This window comes from Hakea prostrata, chromosome 6 (genome assembly GCF_041222555.1).
Source record: "Hakea prostrata isolate BN-2017 chromosome 6, UWA_Hpros_2, whole genome shotgun sequence".
Classification (NCBI taxonomy): Eukaryota; Viridiplantae; Streptophyta; class Magnoliopsida; order Proteales; family Proteaceae; genus Hakea; species Hakea prostrata.
This window is the reverse complement of record NC_142605.1, coordinates 24788980-24809911: the sequence shown is the minus strand read 5'-3', so window position 1 is coordinate 24809911 and position 20932 is coordinate 24788980. Positions and strand designations below refer to the sequence as shown.

The 20932-nt window shown below is 37.8% G+C and overlaps 1 protein-coding gene across 1 annotated transcript in view; it reads right to left on the bottom strand.

Annotated features, from left to right (window-relative positions):
• Positions 1–20932, bottom strand: part of THO1 (nuclear matrix protein-like protein) — a 46242-nt gene that overhangs the window by 21151 nt on the left and 4159 nt on the right. Inside the window, exons 3-9 of the mRNA XM_089159766.1 lie at positions 18208–18282; positions 15936–16029; positions 8087–8232; positions 7844–7915; positions 5234–5306; positions 5058–5123; positions 4806–4852 (exon numbers count right to left, since the gene is read on the bottom strand). Of these exons, the coding sequence (XP_089015892.1) occupies positions 4806–4852; positions 5058–5123; positions 5234–5306; positions 7844–7915; positions 8087–8232; positions 15936–16029; positions 18208–18282 (573 nt within the window). The remainder of the gene's footprint in view (positions 1–4805; positions 4853–5057; positions 5124–5233; positions 5307–7843; positions 7916–8086; positions 8233–15935; positions 16030–18207; positions 18283–20932) is intronic.

The window sequence follows — 20932 nt, the reverse complement described above, 5'->3', positions numbered from 1 at the left end:
TGAAAAGAATGGTACCCAGGATCTTATTTCCTTTCTCCAGCCAAAAAACTTGTAGATGAAAATAGGAGTACAGAATCATAGTTGTCAAAGCATCCGCCCAGGCGGCCACCTAGGCGGCGAAGCGGTTTTTAAGCCTCCTAATTTTCGTCCACTTAATTGATAGGCTGATTTTTCGCCTAGGCACTACTAATTGCCACCTAGACACTAAAGCAACTACTTTTTTTACATTTTTTTATTTGTACATATTGTGTTTCTTACTTTTTTTTAATCATAATTTATTCTACAAAGCCGTATATAAATTTAAATAGATGAGTCTGTTTGGAATTGAGGCCTAATTTGCAAATGAACTCTAAGGCCCAAAGTGTCTGTCGGCAACAGAATGTGAAGCATGAGCCATACTCAACATCGATAATCAATGAATCATTAAATAAACAATGACTTGAAAATCAAAATAATGAGATTTATTAATTTATCATGTCGGCACTGTTTGGTAAAAAAAAGGAAAAGATGGATACATCAATTCTGATTCCAATTCGAATATCATTCATGTATATTTAAGAAAAAAGTCATGTTAAAAATAATTTGTAAAACACTAAACTATATATGAATAATATTGTTGAATGTGATTCTTGAATGTTTGTTTAGATTATTATAAAAAGTATTTGTATTAAAAAGTAGTTGTATTAAAACTTTTGACCTAACCGCTTTGGTCGCTTTATTGCTGCCTAAACGCCACTTTGTCGCCTAATCGCCTAGACGAAGCCCCGATCGCTTTGCCGCTTTGACAACTATACAATAAAACGCAGAGTGAATGGAATGATCGATCGATATAAGGCAAGATTGGTTGCAAAGGGGTTTATTCAAGACTGTGGAATTGACTAGAAGGAGACCTTTGCACCTTTATCAAAATCTGAATACTTAATCTTTCAAGTATTATCATGGGATGAGATTACAGCAACTGGATGTTAAATAAGTTTTTCCACCATGATGAACTGGATGAGAAAGTATATATGGATGTTCTACAAGGATTCCCCTGCAGTATGGTTGGGCACTTTCATAACTATTGCCACGGTAAGGTACACTCAAAAAGTTAAGCTGATCACACCCTGTTTGTCAAGAGAATGATGATCATATCATTGTTCTCATTCTTTATGTCGATGACAACATGCTTACTGGGGGTGACTACTTAGATAGCAAAACTGTAAATCCTGTTTGTGTCAGAAATTTTGAGATCAAAGATTTGGGGTGTCTGTGATACTTATCGTAATCGAGTCTGGGACTCTTTGGGGTTGCCATGTCGATACTCCTTTGAGACGAAGCACACATTTAAAAAAACAAATATGGGGACCCAACAAATAAAGTTGGCTGTCAACACTTTGTAATGAGATTGACATATTTCCCTAGCTTGACTGACATAATTCCCTAGCTTGACCAGACATCGCTCATGATGTCAATCTGGTGAATTTGTACATGCACAATAGCACCCCCACTAATTTGGATGTTTCGCATTGCATTTCGTATTAAAGTCACACCCCAGTGAATGGGGTTCTTTTGTCTCCTCCCGGTCATCAACTTATAGACTACAGCAGCATTCACAAATGCTAATTAAGCAGGCATACTGGCATACCACGTGACTACAGGTCTACATCAGGTTATTGCTCCTCCGTAGGAGAAAATTTTGTCACCTAACGTAGCAAGAGAGTCATGGTTGCATGTTCATAACCAACTCATGGGACAAATAGGTAAGGTTTAGGTAGGAATGATTATGGTGTATGTAATGGGCTTTTATGGGGTAACCTCAAATAGAGTAATTGGTTTGAGGCTGAGATTGAAATAATAATGGGATATGATTGAATGATTTGGTATTAGGAAACAGACACCTAAGAAAGTTAAAACATGGGTAATGGGAATATTTTAAGGGTGTGATACAGAATGAAACCTTGTGTGAGGGATCTAAGATCTACAGATGTCATAATAGGCTGAAACTAGGAGGGAACATGGATATGATATAGAGACATGATCCTCCAACTTCAGTTGGATTTGGATGGCTGAATTGGAAGATCTGTAATTTCTTAGTTTTAGGGTTTTTCCAATTTAGGGATTTAAAGAAGTTGCAAGTTTCTAGAGTTTGGATTCTCAGAATAGAGTGAAGTTCGAAATAAAGGCTGCTGGTCAGATAGTGGATGTTTGAATGAATTTCAGAAGGATTTTGGTGGATGGTTGTTGAGTAGTGGGATTTCTTGATTTGAATGAAAGAAGATAAAGGGTTTAGGGATTCAAACTAGAAACTAGAGGTCATTAGGAGAGGGTGATGGAGTGCTGGCTTTAAGCTTACCTTGATGGAGACTCTAGCCTTCAGTTGTGGAGGAGATAAGAGTGATTAATTGAAGGTTGAATCCTCAACCACAGCAAGTTCAGTGCTATTACTGACAAAGAACCTAATAACCCACCTTGGATGTGACCCACCTATGCTGAAACTGTACCTTCATCGGTTAATTCTCAAAGAAAGGCAACAAAAGATAATACAATTTAGTCGAACAAGCAGTGTGTACCACCCCCCCCCCCCCAAAAAAAAAAAAAAAAGCAGCATTTTTTTTTGGCAGGTGGGGGTGGGGAAGAGGGAGGGTCATAAAGTTTGGAGAATATACATAGCTTCACATATGAAGTCTTATTGGCATCAGGACTTAAAAGGACTTAGGACAGTACTACAACTCCTAAAAAAGCTGATACAGCCTGATCCTTGGCTGCGTACAACACTGAACAAACTGAAACAGAAGACTGAATTAAAACTCAAAAGTGAAAGGACACTTGCCCTGACTTGAAGTTTGGCAGAATTCCAATATATGCCACTACATAACAGAAATTACTTACATGCTGAAAAAAACTAAGAACCCGTTTGATAACTCACTAAGTGTTTCTGCTTCAAGAAACACCAGAAACAGTTTTGAGCCTTTCATGAAGTAGAAACACTTATTTAGGCGTTTGATAAAACTTGCTTCTAGAAGTAGAAACAATACCCATAGGCTTTTTGATAAAATCTGTTTCTTGAATGTAGATTCCACAGTATTGGTTTTCAGTCTGTTAATCCACTGTTTAGGGTATACCCGAACAGAAAAATCTTGGGCAGAGTAAAGGCAGTCCCTTCTGGCATCGGAGCTGGTGCCTTCCTAGATTCATGTCACCCCATCTCCTACATGATACGAACATGCATTTTCAGCCATCACCCATTACCCAACCTCACCGCATATCAATAGGAAGATTGGGATATTTTATAAAGAACTCAATCCAACTTTGATGAAGGCCACAAGGCCTAGGAAGACCCTGATGTTTTTGCTAGAGTGGATATTCCTAACGTTAAACCAGAATCAGCTAAGACATCATCTAACCCCTGTTTAGGTATCCAATAGGCCCAGCCAAATCAGCTACAGTTGAGGTCAGCCTTAGTTTAGAATCTTAACAAGACACCTAAGGTCTGAGTTGCAGCCCTTATTATCCTTCTGCTTCCTATTTATTTTTATTTTTTTTTGTTCCCGCATATTTTGTTTTAATGATCTAGATGCATGTCATGATCTCTAAGTATAAGGAAAGTAATGTAATAATATGTAAATTAATTGTTGATTTTTTTTGTCGACCAGAAAAGGTCAAAAGGCAGTTGACCATAAAAGAAATTCCTTTTCTTCTTTCATGGCACTTCATCATATTGAAAGGAAATAAATGGGAAAAAATGCTGAAGACGGTTTTTGATTTTAAAAAGAAAAAAGAGGGAGAGAGGTTGCATTGATTTCAAGAACATGGATCGTCTTCAACAACAATTACTAAAATCAAGTTCGCATGTTGTTCTGTTTCCAATCATGAATGCCTTTAAATTTATATAGAAGAACAAGGTCCAAATCTGACTCCAACTCCAACTCTCGCCCTTTGCCTGACTCCTGCCACAGATGAAAGAGCTCTACCAGAGTATCGAGAGGATTTTAGCAAGGTTAGTCATGTTTAGAGTGATAAATTCCATAAATACCCCTTCTAAAACTGTTTCACTTAAACCCAACCCACGCCCAAGTTTTGCTTCGAGAAACGGATGCAAAAGCAAATAGTTGTTGCGTCAAAAATGTTTCTCAAAGCAAATATTTTCATAAATTTCAATTTATGTTGCAAAAATTATGCAAAACAAAACACTTTAATCAAATGGCTTTTAGCAGAATTTTCTTCTTCTCGAAGCAAGAAACAGCAGAAATTGTTTCTCGGTGGGTTATCAAACAGGTCCCAAGTATAAAAACACTCTAAATGCTTATGCTGCTGCTAGGCAGCAAGCCTGGGTGCTTCACATGGGCTTCTAAAGGGTGCGCATCAAATCCATAGCTCTAACCTGGTGTTGGATGCAATATTAAGGCACAAGGATCTTCTGCAAGACCTATGTTTCAGCTACAATTCTTCTGGAATGTTGTACAGTGACAGAAAATTTGCTATTGCCAAAACTCAGTTCAGCATGACATGAAAAGGATGTGAAATGGACAGTCATTTCATCAAGGACAAACATGATCAAGGAGTTGCCTATATTCCATTTGTTCAATCTAGTGTCAAACTGTCAATTGATTGATTTTTTAATCTCATAGTACTTAGTAGTAAGGTTTTTATCATTCTATTGTGCACAAGTTGGTCATGTGTGACATCTATCTTAGGGGCATTATTTTCCTCCAGCACTATCTTCCATCAGTTTCGAAAGAAAGAAAAAGAATGTAGAGGATCACAGAGGGACAGATAACTCTATGGTTTCCCCCTGTTAGAAGCAAAGGAATAGCATCACTGACCTGTAAACTCCAAAACGTCTTGTAAAAGTTGAAATCAACAGAAATGCCTGAAATTACAATGGAAATAATTAGTACTGGACAGTGAAACACTAGTAGCCATTCAAAAATTCCAAATAGAATCAAGAAGGGAATAAAAAGTATTTAGGAAAGTATTAGAAATAAGAAACATGGTAGCCATCTAAAAATTGCAAATAAAAGCAAGAAGGTAATATAAAGAAAAAGTATATTAATCAAGTTTTGCATTAGGAATACCATCAGGAGGATCCTTCTCATATTTTGTCTCATTCGAAGTGTTAAATACTCCTTTTATATTCACAGCTGCATGCATCAGAAGAAAAGGTACAGTCACAAGACACCCCAAAAAAAAATTTAATTAAAAAGAGCAAACAGAATGAAAAAAAACAGGACTAGAGAGAAACTTCAATTACCAGAACGTTCTGACAATGGGAAGAAATGAGCCAGAAACATAATTATTCGTCCACAGAAAACCACATCATTTGCCTATAATTGAGGATTGTCATCAGTTTGTTGACAAAAAATCAAATAGAAAGAGGTCAAAGCAAATTTCATGAGTTTGAATCAAGAGTATAACAAGACGTTTATACTTTATACTACATATAAGAACTAACAATTCTGAACATATGAGGAAATCAGGGGGAAAAAAATTCTCTATTCTTTACCAAATTCATTCAAAATTTGGAGATAATTTAAGAGCTTTAGACAACACATCAAAGTATTTATATACTTCAGCATGAGTCTTAAAAAATCATCTCACAATCAACAGATTTTTCCTAAAATCAAAACAACTAGATATCCTGCGATTATTTATCTCAAATAGGGGAGAAAACCATCAAATTACTGCATGTACCAGCCTGTAGTTCACTATCCAACCCTCACTGAAAAACATCATAGACGATGTAGAGAATATCACTGTATCTGAGACAGACAAGCTAGGCCAGAACCAGAACTGATCAGCAAAGTGAAAATAGAGCTATAGATGGGCAGAAAATAGGTTCTTGCAATAGTTGTTGAATGCAAAGTTGACAGTTGAGGGAAAGAATCAGACAACTGCAACTGGATCCATGATAGAGGGATGAAAAATATCAACAAAAGAATTTTGTCCCCCCCCCCTCTTTCTCCCCTACTTTTGTACATACAAAACCAAAAATAATGACTTGGGTGCCCCACGTCCCCACCTAAGCCTTGATTGCGAATGCACAAGCCATGCATAAGTCTTTCACCTTTCAAGGCATCACAGCCAGTCCAGCCTCTCACAAGGAAAAACATTATAAAGTCATCACCTTTCGATTGCCTAAAATCGTTTACACCTTACAGCCCTTCTCTTTTCATTTAAAGTCCCAATGAAAAGCAAAACAAGAAACCTCTACTAATGTACGAGGGTCAGTTACAATCTTATTAACTCCCCATGGTTAAGGAAGAGTGATGCTGTCCAACTAGACAATAAATCCCATAGGGAGGTGTCTGTCCAAGCTTGGAAGCCCACACAGTACTTATGTTACCCCAATAGTCTGAATTGAGGTTTGGCTTCTGAGTTTAATATCATAGGTTATTCACTCAAAACAATGTATATTAAAGGTTGGGTCTTCTATTTTCTTAGGTTTCATCATAATAGGCTCAATCCATACACCTAAAAAGTGGGGATAAAGTTAGTATTTCAGATTAATGGCAAGTGTTTGATATAAATTGTAACACTAAAAGCCAGGTAGAGTTTTCATTCAAATACTTTACTTTATTGAGTGTGTGAGCATTATGATGAGATGGACTGATATTTCTTGGTTGTTTTTTAAAAACTTTAATAATAATCTTGCATCATTATGACTATTTAATATTTGTTTAGCTTATAAGTAAAATGATATAAGTTTTAGAATGCTACTTGTGCCACATAAAATGGTCATATTGTAAAAATATACACTAAAACGCTTTACTAAGGTGACGCCTTGCGGCTGCTTAATCGCCATGGCACTTAGGAAGGCCCCCCACGCCTTGGACGCCTTGCCACCTTGATAAATATGAATTGGGGTGTTGTTAGAGTCTTGGACCAGCAGAATGAAAAAGCTGTGAATTCACACAATTGAAGTGGTGAGCTTATTGATCAAAGAATGGCCAGAAACGAGAAGTGCTAGATTGTGTACATATCACCATGCTTTTATGAATCTTAAAGTAAGGAATCTTTTTTAAGCCTTTATTGTCAAGCTCCTCCCTACTAGAGACTTGATTCTTCGTGATCTACGACCACTGTTGCCTTGACTTTGTCTGGGGTCTTTAGCCAGAGTGGGGCCACTGATTCTTATTTAGAGTTGGGAGTTGCCCTGAACTAAACGAGTAAGTAGTTTGCTGGATTGGGCAAGTTGATCATGAAAGAACTATTGTTGGCAAAAACCTGGATTATGTGAAAGGTATTCAGTTGCCACCAGCTCTTGAGTACACCCACCCGACAGCATTGACTGCCTTGGATCAGAAGACTTCTGGTTTCATGAATGTCTCCATAACTTTCTCATGGATCTAATTTGGATATATATGGGAGCTTGCCTCCATTAAATTTCTGTATACTGAACTTATGCAGGATGGTTCTTGTTATTCAGGAGTCTTCAGTAAGCCTATTGAGTCTTAATATAAATGAGGTAGTACTTAGGGAGTTTTAGTTACTTCAAAGTTCACACCAGTCTGGTTTAGTCTTCCAATTGTATTTCACTTATTTTGAATCATATTCTTTTCTTCTTCTTTTTTCTCTTTTTTTTTTTTTGTTGTTGTTGTTGTTGTTGTTGTTGTTGTTGTTGTTGTTGTTGTTGTTGTTGTTGTTGTTTTGGGGTGGGGGGGTTGTCCTAGGCTGCCAGTGGTTATACAGAGTAAATAGTCAAGTTCCCAACTACAGATCTATGAGTTAATTAGAAAATTCTTTCTTTATTGAGATCAGAATTTTCTTACAGCACATGAGGGTGAGACCCACTTTCTTGCAAAGTTGAACATATAACAGAGGCCATGAAGAAATTATATACTTATAGGTACAGGAACACAACCTTTGAAAGGCGACGAAGAAGCTGATTGCATGTCCTCAACATCACAAGCTTCCCTCGCCCAAACAACTCTTGCTACAGATTATAAGCGTAAATATTAGTCAAAATAAAGTAGGGAGATTATAATATTAACCACAACAAAGATGACTAGATACAAATTATGCAGGTTGATAGTAATCTTAACCAAAAAAAAAGGTGACTATATACAAACTGCATTACCAAGTAGAAAAGAAAAATTTTCCACACCTTTCCTAGTATGTCTTGCTTACTCTCTATGTAAGCAAAAACTTCTTTGCAGTCTCTCATAGTAGACATTTCAGTCAAATCTTCCAGCAGCTGGAATATTGTACCACCCTCAACATGGCCTCTCTCACAAAGATATAGAACAATGTCTAGAGAAGAAATACAAGAACATCAAAATAAAAAGATGTGATCTCAGGAAAAATCTCAGTAGTAAAAGGCATAGGAGAAAAAGATATGAATAAATAAAAGTGAAAAATTCATGAAAGAAAATAGACGGTTTGGTTCTTTTTGAATAGACTGAATCAATCAGTAGTGTTCACCCATCAACACATAAGAACTGCCTACACATGTCCCTGCAGATACAAAGTGCACCAACACCCTTTCGGTATTTGGCATTAGCACATGCCCACTTTTAGAGGGAACATATCTTCTTGTTCAAAGTGAAAATACCTTGAGTACTACAACATCATAAACTCTCCATAAACATTACAGAAATCATAAAAGGTATAGCCTGTAGAGACACTCTACAGGTGCAATTGCATCAAATCCCCTAGCTTGACTGAAATCAGTCCGGTTGAAGCCTACGTACTGGTGAGAGAACACATATGGCCTACATATGGTATACAAGATGCAAATTTCAATAGGGGGTATTATTATCTTTTAACATTTAATCTGAACTGCACAGAAACGGAGGAGGGAGAGTAAAGTCACTCATTCTGCCCCTTCTCTCTCCATCAATCCATCTTGTGTCCTCATTTTTTTTCTTTTTCTTACTGAAGTGCCAAGCAACACAACCCAATATGACGCACCAACATCCTTTTCTCATGTGTGGAGTAAGAAACCACAGAATTAGTTCAAAAAAATGAAGGGCATATTTGAATACATCCCCCACTTACAGATGTTTCTTAAAAGCCAAAACTGATGATTGTCAGCATAGTTGGCATTCTTTACACTTTTCTTTTTCCCATCAAAATCCAGAATAAAATACCCAGAAAATCTGATATGCTCTCTCTTGACTCTGACTAATTTTCCTTGGGACTAAATGTTTTTAATTCCCTTCACAATGTAAAAGTGATCGTTGTGGTTCCAAGAAAGCATAACCAGTCTCCAGGTAGCTGGTTTGTCATCGTAATTTACCACTAGTTCCTCGTTTTGTAATGAAATGATAAGTGTCATGGTGCCTGCTTGTTCTAATGTGTATGGTTGGTCGACAATGAGAAGCAATGTTAACTGCTTTGGAGTAATATATTCTGCTCCTTACTGCTTCAATTGATGTTGAAAACCTGCATCAATTCCTATAAGAATATAGTGTTAAAGAAAGCTAAGACCTGGTTCTAATCTACTGATCTAAAATAATAATGAATGCTTAAGGGCCTGTTGGCGTGAACCAGATTGAACTCGGACCAAAGGGATTGCCGGGTGGGCCTGATCGCTGATTCCTTTTTTTGAGGGTGCTAGATTTCACATCTATCAAGCGTTAAACTTTAACCATAATTCAATAAATATTTTTGGATTCTGTTTCATTCCAAAATTCAACTAACCCGTTTTTTATGCCTGCTCTGGTTTGGTCGGTTTTCTCTTTTGATCTCGCTCGTCCCGGCCCTGGGAGCCTGTAGTTGCCAATTAGTGTGCTATGGAGTGTTCTGTGTGGAATCACATAGCATATAATGCAGGGTGGTTGTGTACAGTAAATTGTAATAAACCAAAGAAAACAGAGATCAAGAAGAAGAAGAAGAAAAACAGAAAACAGAGAGGAAAAAGATCAATAGAGAGTACGAGGAACCTCAATATCATTGTGAGGATCTCCTACAATGTGCTCCTTTATTTATAGAAACTAAACTTACACTCGAACTCAAAGATAGAAATAACAGTCCAATATAGACTCAATTACTCAAAAATCTCCCCAAACCCAACTTGAGATTTAGAACAAGGTGCTCTCGAGCCATATTTTCTTTCCCAAGATGCCCTTCAACACTTCCCCTCAAGCTGGAGAAAAAACATTAAACATTCCCAGCTTATTACATATATAACTCACTCTTTCAGGCCCCAAAAATTTAGTAAATAAGTCAGCCAACCGTTCTCCAGTTCAATCATGACAAGCAGAGATCAGTCCCTATTGCAGCTTCTCACAAACAAAATGGCAGTCAACTTCAATATGCTTCTTATGCTCGTGAAAGACAGAAGCTAACGCTTTATGAACAGCCATCTGATTATCACACCACTAAAACATAGGAGACTCACGACTAAAGCCACTCACCCAAAAGCTGCCTAATCTACATCAGCTCACAAGTGAGTGAGTGACAAGTGCAACTGCAAGATACTCTTAACACTGCACTGGACGGAGTAACCACTATCAGCTTCTTACTGTTCCAAGACACTAGATTCCCTCCAATTAGGGTACAACAGCATGTAGTAGATCTCCTATCAATTGGTGAACCAACCCAATCTGCATCAGAAAATCCCTCAATTATCCTTGATTAGAACTTCATGGGCTTCTCAGCGTGTCAGATATTCAAATTGTGTCTTCTCCTTACAAGGAAATGATTCAAATTATATCTTGGCCTCACAATAAAGTAATTCGAATTGTGTCTTGGCCTAACAAGGAAGTAATCTGAACTGTGTATTTGCCTCAAAGGGAAGTAATCTGAACTGGGATTGAGTACAATAACAGCTCATTGATTGATTCTCTTTCCTACTTTTGGTCTTCACCATTTGAATCTCTTACACACCAACAAGGAATTAATTGATTAGTCCAACCAATCCCAGCAGCGGCCAAGAAATTAAACAAGAAGCAACCAGCAGCAACTTAGACTTTAAACACTAAGTAGAGCTTTCTTACACTGGAGAGAAGACAGCAGCAGCATTGTGCAAAGGTAAAAATTGATCAAACGACGTCTGATTTTATTGCCTTTGATTGGGGATATATAAAATATGGTTTTAACCAACCAATTACAAAGTACTTTCAGTCCTAGGAAAGAAGCCTTACAGCAAAAATACACATCTCCTGCTGAAATCATGGGAGCTGTGGTAAATCCACTTATATAAGAAGTTACAAATTACCCTAGTCTTAAAAATGACCATCTGAACCGAGATTCAACCCAGATTAAACATGGTTCAATCATACTAACTTAAAATGCCGAAAGAAAAAGAAATAAGAAACCAAGTATAATACAATAATAGCTACAATACTAGTACTTCTATCTGGACAACTTCTTTAGGATGCAAGTCTTCAGATCTGCATCAACTTCCATTTTGAAAAATCAAAATGCATGCAATAGAATGGTTGATATTGTTGGAATCATTTAACCTGGAAAAAACCGAGATGAAACCAAAGGTGCTCGGTCCATCTCAGTCCAAATTTTGACCAGATGGTTTGTCTAACCTGTATCCAACCAAGATTGACCATTTTGTCCATTTTATACATAAAGGGAATTGGTTTTGACGAGATCTGCAGGTTTTGCAGGTCTCATCTTGATACCACCCCTGTAGTGTTGAAAATTTCAGCCTTTTTTTTTTTTGGTTTGTTTGTTTGGTTGTTTGTTTTGTTTTGTTTTGTGCCTCTTCATTCTCATTTTCCCCTCAAATCACCACACTCCTTTGTCAACAAACATCTTCCTTGCTGGTTTTTTGGGGCTTAAATACACCTTGAAGTTATGTATGCCCAATCATCCCAAATTTTTTATTTCTTGATAGCTGATGGCTTAGAACATCTTTATTTCTTAGCAAATCAATATATATATAGTTTAAGAATTTGATCTATGAATATGTGTTGTTAATTTATTTTTGGAAGAATGCTAGTATTTTTTTAATTTTCTGATTTTACAAACTAGTTTCCATATTATGTATTTTGAAGAAAAAAAATATTTAGTATTTACATATAATAGATGACATTGAATCTAATATATATGAAACACCATCACTCAAGCTACGCCATGATGGTGTCAAATTTATTTTTCTGATGTTAATTATTTATTTAAATTATTTGACAACTATTAAATATCTTCTGTAATTATTAAAAAAATTAAAAAATAAGCAATTATTTTCTGTTTTACAGGTAAAAATAGTGGACTACTAATATATGTATGCATGCAACCATTGGTGTAGTTTATTATGATGAAGCTTATCTTTTAAAACTAAATTTAGTTAATAATGTAATTAATATGGTGGATTTGCTGGTGGCCCTCTGAAAGCACAGCAGCATATGGACATAAGAGTGGATATGGGGGTCATTAACCACTAGTATGTCTGCACATGGGTATGGGGATGGTTCAGGATCAGGATCATCATTTGTGGATGATTGATAGGAACCCGCTAATCCAACACTAAGAAGCGTGAATTACAGCAAGAGACTAAAGATAAACCTGATTTTGATGGTGCCAATCAAACCTACCAAATGGTGTCCTCAGCCAAAAGCTGCCCAAACCTCACATAAAATAACCGATACCCTTCCTCACATATTTCCCTCTATTTATAAACCACCTTTGTTAGTTATGCCCCCCCCCCCCCCCCCCCCCCCACCTTCTTTCTCTTTCTTGTCCCAAGGCCCTAACACTATCGGCCCCTCGAAATTCACCTTGTCCTCAAGGTGAAGGAAAAGTAGAATTTTGATCTTCACACGCCTGCTGCACATCCATGCTGACTCAATAGCTACAAGAACAAACCTCCTTAAGTGTACGATAGCTAAAGCCACCCACTGAAGAATCTTTGCATCTGCTTCAACTTCTTCCAATTATTCGTTGATTTGTATAAAATTTAGATCACCAAAATGCACATCCCCACTTATCCGGCTCTCTAGAAAAGATTCTTCTAGCAATGCGATTGTGATTGTGATTGAGATAGCTACCATAGTGTGAACTTCAAATTCTCTCCCTGTAAGATTTGATTCATCCTTCCTAAGCTCTCTCAAAATTAAGATTTAGTCCAGTGGAGTAAGGACTCCAGCAATCTGTCCCTTGCAGAAATCCATAAAGGAGCTCATTGAGAATGTGTAAGGCTTTCTTAGAAAGCACATCAACATACACGGTATAGATCTTGCCTAATTCGAGCAGCAACTCCAGAACTTCACATGTGGATGAGAATGCTGAAAAACAATGGCAAGAGCCCTCCAGATCAGGAACCATTATATCTTCCAAAGGCACTCGAACATCCCAGATGTCTCGGTGATAACCATAATCAGCTCATCAGACTGCTATCTTTTCTCTTGTGGACTTCTTTAATTATGGCCTCAACAACTGCATCCTTACCTGCAGCACCCACTTGGATTAACAATGATGCCATTGTTTTATCCTCTGTATCAGTAATCAACGGCAAGAAGACCTCCATAGCTGTTGATCTTTTGGGGAATATTCGTCCAACAATTCTACCACCAAGAATCCCAATTTTGCCTTCACACAATAGCCCTAAATCATCTGCATGCACATCTTCACAAAAGGTTTCACAGGTAAGACAAATTGCTTGAATCTGCCTAAAATACTCCCACCAAAATCCCATCAAGTTCTGTTGATAGGATGAAGACTCTTCCACCGGCATTGAACTGCTAGTCTCTATCTTGGTCTCCTGCACAACTTGGGGTGAGGCTTGGCTGTCAAGATGAAGGAAATAGAAAAGGAAATAGTGTTCTCCTGTGAATGCCCCCAGCCAATGCCTCTTAATAACAACCCAGTTGCTTTCCAGGCCCCTTCTATTTGTTTTCCTACCCCACCAGTTGAGACGGGCCATCTAATCCTCTCTTAGAGCCCAATGACGAGGCTCTTTTCCACGGGCCAGATCCAACTTCTTAAAGTGTGCTTCAGTTGGGCCTCTTAAGGCCCAAACTCCTATTTTAAGTTGTTGGGCCAAATACTTTTTCCAATTGGTCCCAACCCAAGGCCACAATTAACTCAAACTTGACCTGGTAATCAAATGACAGTCCGAACAAACCAACACCCTCAGACCATCTCTTCTCCAACAAGCATCTCTTTTGCAAACAAAACCCTAGCTGTTTTTGCAAATCTCATCGTTGATCATGTGTCAACTGCCTCCCCTCGATTGTGGTTGGAACGTTGCCAAATCTTACTCCTCAACTGCCAGACATTGCCATTGAGTCTTCCTCCCTCTTGCAGTGCTATACCCGATGGCATTGCTGCTCTATCGCCACTGCCTTCACCCATGGTGGTTCCATCGGGGATGTCACCACCCAACCGACCTCTCCTTCAGTCCAGTGATGCTCCCATATGGTCCAACAACTCCCCTGCATCTCTCCATTCCCTTTGGCCTTCTCTGCTTCTTCAGCAACAAGCCTCGCATCGTCACCCTTCCCTGTTCTTCTCCTCCACCCCACTTCTTTTCCAAATTCATTTTTGCCAGCCTCCTATGTTGTTATATCAATTTAATTCTCAAGTTCCTGCTCTTTTCCTTCTTCCCCAAATGTGGCATGAAAATCCTTGCCGTATGTCGATCACCTCCCACAATCACTACAAGTATTCCTTCTGTTGATTTCACGGCATGGTCTACTGATTCAGGCATACTATTATTGCCTTCCATCTCAATATGATTACGTCCAAACCCACCGCTCCCCTATGCCATCTTTTTATCACCAAAATCGTGTTGCAGGGCTTCCTTGAAGTTTTCCAATCAAACACCGGCCATTTCCTCTGGTAGACCCAATCCAATGCATCCCCTTCCAAATGTTGTGGAGCCACACCCAATTGGCAATGATAGTCAACCTAACACGCCCAACAAAAAAGAGTATGCCATGTATTCACACTCTCTTTAACAGAAAACATGGATATTCTGGACTCCATCTTCCTTCCCTCAGATCAAGACTTGCACTAATACCAATTGATAGGAACCAGCTAATCCAATACTAAGAAAAGTGAATTACAACAAGAAACTAAAGAAAAACCTGGTTTTTATAGTGCCCTCAGCCAAAGGCTGCCCAAACCTCACATAAAATAACCAATACCCTTCCTCACATATTTTCCTCTATCTATAACCCACTTTTGTTAGTTATGCTCCCCCCCGCCCCCACCCCCCCAAACCCAAAAAAAAAAAATATATTCTTATCCCAGGGCCCTAAAAGTGCACTCCATCTTAGGATTACTTATCATACCAATTCATCCATCATCCTCTTAGAGTAGTTATGGTGACCATTCCCTAGGTTGGGAAATCTATCTCAGGTTGACGAAGGGACCTATAGACGGGCACTTATGGACTACCAAAACAGTTAGTCCCACACCATGACATAGGATGTATACGTCCACCATTCAGAGGAGAGGTTGAAACAGATGCAACAGTATGTGGCTCGTAGGATGGATCCACAAAGGAACTCATCCTAGATTTAAGTGGAGATCTTGGCCCAAGTTTCTTCTTGGTTATTTAGTTTGTGGCTATCATGTTTAATATTCCATTTGATTGTATGAAACATTTAAAGTACTTTTGCTTCAATTAACAACTCTTTGTATTTGTCGGAATGGACACACGTCTCTGAAGTGGTAGGATATGCATCAGTACTTCTCACTGGTTCTTTCTACAAAATACCTCTTCCATTGTGTTTATGCTTTATAGGGTGTATGCAAAAACCCAGGTCAAAAACCCATCAAAATAGGATCAAAACTAGCCATCGAAAATTCTTGGAAAAACACCAGGTTTCAGCCTAGATGACTGAAATTTCGCCACCATCTCAGTTTTGAGGCTGGCAGAAACTGGCCTCAAAACCGAGCTTTCAAACCTTGCTTATAAGTTATAACTAATTGGCTCGATGCATTTCAGTGGTAGCTCCTAGATCCTAACCTTATGAATTTATGGTACCTTACAATAAGACTAACTTGAGGACATAGAATTTTACATTTGGTATGAGCTGACATGTACTAACCTAGAAGACGCGGTATCTGACCCTGAATCCCTTCCGTGTCATCAATAGAATGGCCATACTGCATTATCAGTTCCCCCGAGTTGACTGCAGAAGACTACACATTGAGAAGATAAGAGGTCAACAAATAAACCAGCACATCTAACAATCCAGACTTAACTAGATTGAGACCACCATAAATAGCTTGATATTGTAAGATATATAATACATCACTAGCCACTTCAATGAAGAAATATTCTTCGTACATCATGCCTATTATGGAATGCAGATTTTCAATGCAATAAGAAACTTCAGTTTAAATTAACCAAAGCTTAAAACTAACCTCAACTCTTAAACCTGAGGCTAGTACATTACTTGAGTTAAAACCAAAATCAAGCAATTCATTAATATGAAACACGATTGATACTCACAGAGAAATCAGTCCTTAATACACAAAATCAGACGCAAGAAAAACCTAATCAACAGATTAGTCTGAAACATAAGAATAAAGCAAAAGTAAATCCATAACATCAGATTTTGTTTGGACACCTTTTTGAATTCATACCAGTTTCTTTTAGGAAACTAAAACTTCAGGCATTAATTGAGATGGTTCACCATGAGATAGATGATCCAGAAGGTCAAGCTGAACCAATCAACTTTGTACTTCAAAGCATTCGATAAACCAAAGTTGAATTCAAAATTCGTTTCCCCACATAGAACTTTCTTCATAATAAGATGGGGGTTGCTCCACAAACACTTCCTTTTGGCCCATCAGAACTGTCCTAATCTATAATCTATAAGTGCTGCACTGCAGAGATTGGAGTATAATTGTAAAGCCTTTTCTTTTTTTTGGCGGGTGGGGGGGTGGTCTATGATTAGCTGTCAATATGGGGAAAATATTATGCCTTGCTAATCCCAAACCAGGGAATTCCAGTCAAGCGTTAGCTTCCAGCAGCATTGCAAGTATGGAAATAAGGACCAGCTAAAAGAATATTGAACAAATCCAACAGAAAAAAAATTGACACCCAAAAAAAAATCAGGTAGATGCTCTAACAAGTCAGCAAGTCTGAAAAGGATGATCTAAAAAATCACGGGAAGATGCTGAATGAGCTGAAAACAAACTTTGTCTGGGCCTTCTGTTTTCTCAAATTCTATTGTAACAGGCCTTATAAATAAAACCCATAAAGCCAGGTCAAGTTAGTAGATGATATTTTATTCATCCAAAAAAAAAAAAAAAGTTAGTAGATGATATTAATAAATATTCAGATTAGGATACATAATAGCTTTTAAGAATTTGGTTCCCGAGTGTATTAAGTTAGAAGTCTTTTTATGAGACAACTTAGAAGTACTAAACTTGGTTTGATGCCCTAGAGTTTGTGCTGTTGCTGTGTTCTCCATACTTATACATTATTAACATTCTTCTTCTTATCCTCATTGCTTAGGAGCACTAAAGGTAACAAATGTATTCACCCAAAAGAAAAGAAGGAATGGACACAATCCCCCCCATCAACTGAACAGGTCTTCAGTAAAAGAATCTAAGAATTTAAGGCATTATGCTATTGTGCTACTGTGCATTATTCTAGCTCCTCTGATTTCTTCCAACTCTGTTCTGTTCTTTAGAGTTGTTAATTTCTCCGACCATTCTTCTATCCTGACATACAGTAATCATATAGATTCACATTTATCCCAGATTATTAGCAGTCTTTTTGCCTCCAGATCATTTAGAACCTTGGACTCCATTAGGGGCTGCCGGAATTGTAAATTGTTAATGAGGAGGTGATTGCTATATTGATCTGCACATTATTTTGTTTAGCAGCCATTTTTTCTGGCAAAGTGTATCTTTTCTGCATCTTTATTTGATGATTTATCATATCTTTATTGGTCAAATAAATAACCTAAAAAGAAAAAAAGAGTGAAACAAAACCTGATCTCATTGAGATATGGCATTACCAATCAATTATTATAATCACTCACAACCACTGACGACTACCCGTAGTTGACAGGTTGCCTTGTCTAAAGATCCTAATAACAATGCATTCATATAGGTCAGTGACAATCTGAAATTGTTTACCGCTAGAGTGACAGAAAAGAAAATTAAGCTGGTTAGCTAATTATTGGAAAGTTAATTTTGCTCCCACCAAAAGCTACAAGGACAAGGTTTAATGATGTACTCCCATTTCAAAGGAGACAAGAGGAAATTATGATATTCTGTAAACTATTTAATTTCACTTCTTCCATGATTAACAAAAAATGAAACAGAACAGTATTTGCCAAATTGTCATTGCCAGTAACGTACCACCAATTCTTGAAGTAATGTTCGGAGTGCATTTTCCAAAAGCTGATTTTCATCTTGGACTAATATAGTTTGCCTCTGTCAAGAGAATTCACATGCAAAACATTAGGTCAAACTAAATTTAATAAGCTTAGCAACGAGGATGTTAGGATAAAAATAATGGTACCAATCATGGCACAAAGCATTATTAATAACCAATAGATTCCACTCTTAGATCACACAACATTAGCTTGGCATTACTTAGACTAATAAATAGATCACCCAATGTTCTAATACTGTTGGATGTAGACAGGTAACTGGATAGAGTCTCTGGCATTTGCCCCTCCTAGACCCTGCAACAACGGTAGCCTAGTGCACTGGGATGTTCTTTTTTATAGGTGGGTTTTGGTGCTAAAATTAAACACATGGCTAGCCCAGAGCTTTACCTGTATTCCGATGCTCAAAATGTCAGCATCATCCTCAAAGTAGGTGCATTTACTCTTACTATAATTCCAAAAGCTTGCCCAGCTGGGTGATCATCCACTATATTGTCTTATGGTAAATGCTTCTTTCAAGCCTTTTTTACATAAAAGAGTTAGAATCACCACATTCTTCAAACATTGAATGATACATTACCCTTCCATAAAACGGCTTACTCCCTTTGTATATCCATGCACCTTCTTCTTAGTTGTTTGTCATTGGTTTGTTATAGCACCTGGCCAACTTGGATAAATTTGAAACTTGGCATGTGACTATGTAAGTAGTGAACCTTGAGGTCAATCTATCCATTAATTGAGCCTCACCAGATTACCACATGACCTACATTTGATGTTAGGAGCCATACACTGAGTGCCTAAGAAAGTGTCACATGAAACCTATTGAATCAAGTGGCCCACAACAAACTTTGACATATTTAGGAATCACCAAAACTACTGACGGTGGCAGCCATTTTGGTGGAGCATGGTCAACACATAAAACTGGTGAATAGGAGAACCTCATTCTGCCATGTGGAAGAGTCTAACATTCTGGTCATTGGATATTACAGGATAGTGCTGATTGGCCACATGTCAACTTTCAGATTATTTAATTGTTTACCAAGTCATGAATGTTCATGCACATTTTTAGTAGTCCCAGATTTCTAAATACAACAACAACAACAACAACAACAACAATAAGCCTTGTCCCAACTAAATGGGGTCGGCTACATGGATTCTTGCCCTCCAATCAGTTCTATTCGAGGCCATGCTAGATACAAGGCCTAAGCTATACATATCATTTCTCACCACTTCTCCTAAGGTTATCTTAGGTCTACCCCTAGCTCTTCTAGTTCCTTCAATATGGATTATATCACTTCTCCGTACAGGAGCATTTATAGGTCTCCGTTGAACGTAGCCGTGCCACCTCAAACAACTTTCTCTAAGCTTATCACTTATGGGAGCAACTCCCAGCCCAACTCTAATATGATCGTTTCTTATCTTATCCATCCTAGTTTTGCCACTCATCCATCTTAGCATCCTCATTTCTGCTACACTGAGTTTATCTATATGATTCTTTTTAACAGCCCAACACTCTGTACCGTACATCATAGCTGGTCGAACAACGGTCCTATAAAATTTTCTTTTAAGCTTTAATGGAATACGCCGATCACATAAGACCCCGGACGCACCTCTCCACTTCATCCACCCTATTTTAATTCTTTGGGAAACCTCATCTTCCAAATCACCTCTTTTACTTATGATTGAACCAAGGTACCTAAAACAATCACTCTGAGAAATCTCTTTATCGTCAAGTATCACCACCTCATCATCTGGCCGATCATGACTAAAGTTACAAACTAAATATTCTGTCTTCGATCTACTAAGTTTAAAAGCCTTTTGATTCCAAAGCTAATCTCCATGATTCTAATTTGGTATTAATCCCCACTTGGGTCTCATCAATCAACACAATATCATCCGCAAAAAGCATACACCGGGGACCTCATCTTGAATGTCTTTGGTTAATTCATCCATTACCAAGTGCAAATAGATATGGGCTTAAAGTTGACCCTTGATGTAGCCCAACCGTTATCGGAATTCATTACTTTGTCCCCTCACTGTTCTAACACTAGTCACCGAACCATCATACATATCCTTAACTATATCAATATATTTACTTGCAACACTTCTTTTCTCTAGTACTTGCCAAATTAACGCTCTAGGGACTCTATCATAAGCTTTTTCTAGGTCAATAAATACCATATGAAGATCTTTCCTACATTCTCTATACCTTTCCATAAGTCTCCTAATTAAGTAAATAGCCTCCGTTGTAGATCTTCCTGGCATAAACCCAAATTGGTTCTCCGTAACTGTATAAGTGTCTCAAACGGGTTTCAATTATTCTCTCCCATAATTTCATCGTATGGCTCATCAATTTAATGCCCCTATAGTTATTACAACTTTGAATATCTCCTTTATTTTTGTAAATTGGAACCACAACACTTCTCCTCCAATCATCTGGCATTTTCCCTGTGCTCATAATCTTATTAAACAACTTAGCCAACCAAACTAGTCCATGGGTTCCTAAGCTCTTCCATACTTCAATTGGGATTTCATCAGACCTTGTGTCTTGCCGAGTTTCATCCTCTTTAAAGCTTCTTTTACTTCGGACATCGAAATTCTACGTATATAAGTTCGGACCTTGGTGCCTTGGTGAAAAGTGTAATCGTCCGAAACATAAGTGCTTGAAGAATGCTCATTTAGTAAACTAGAGA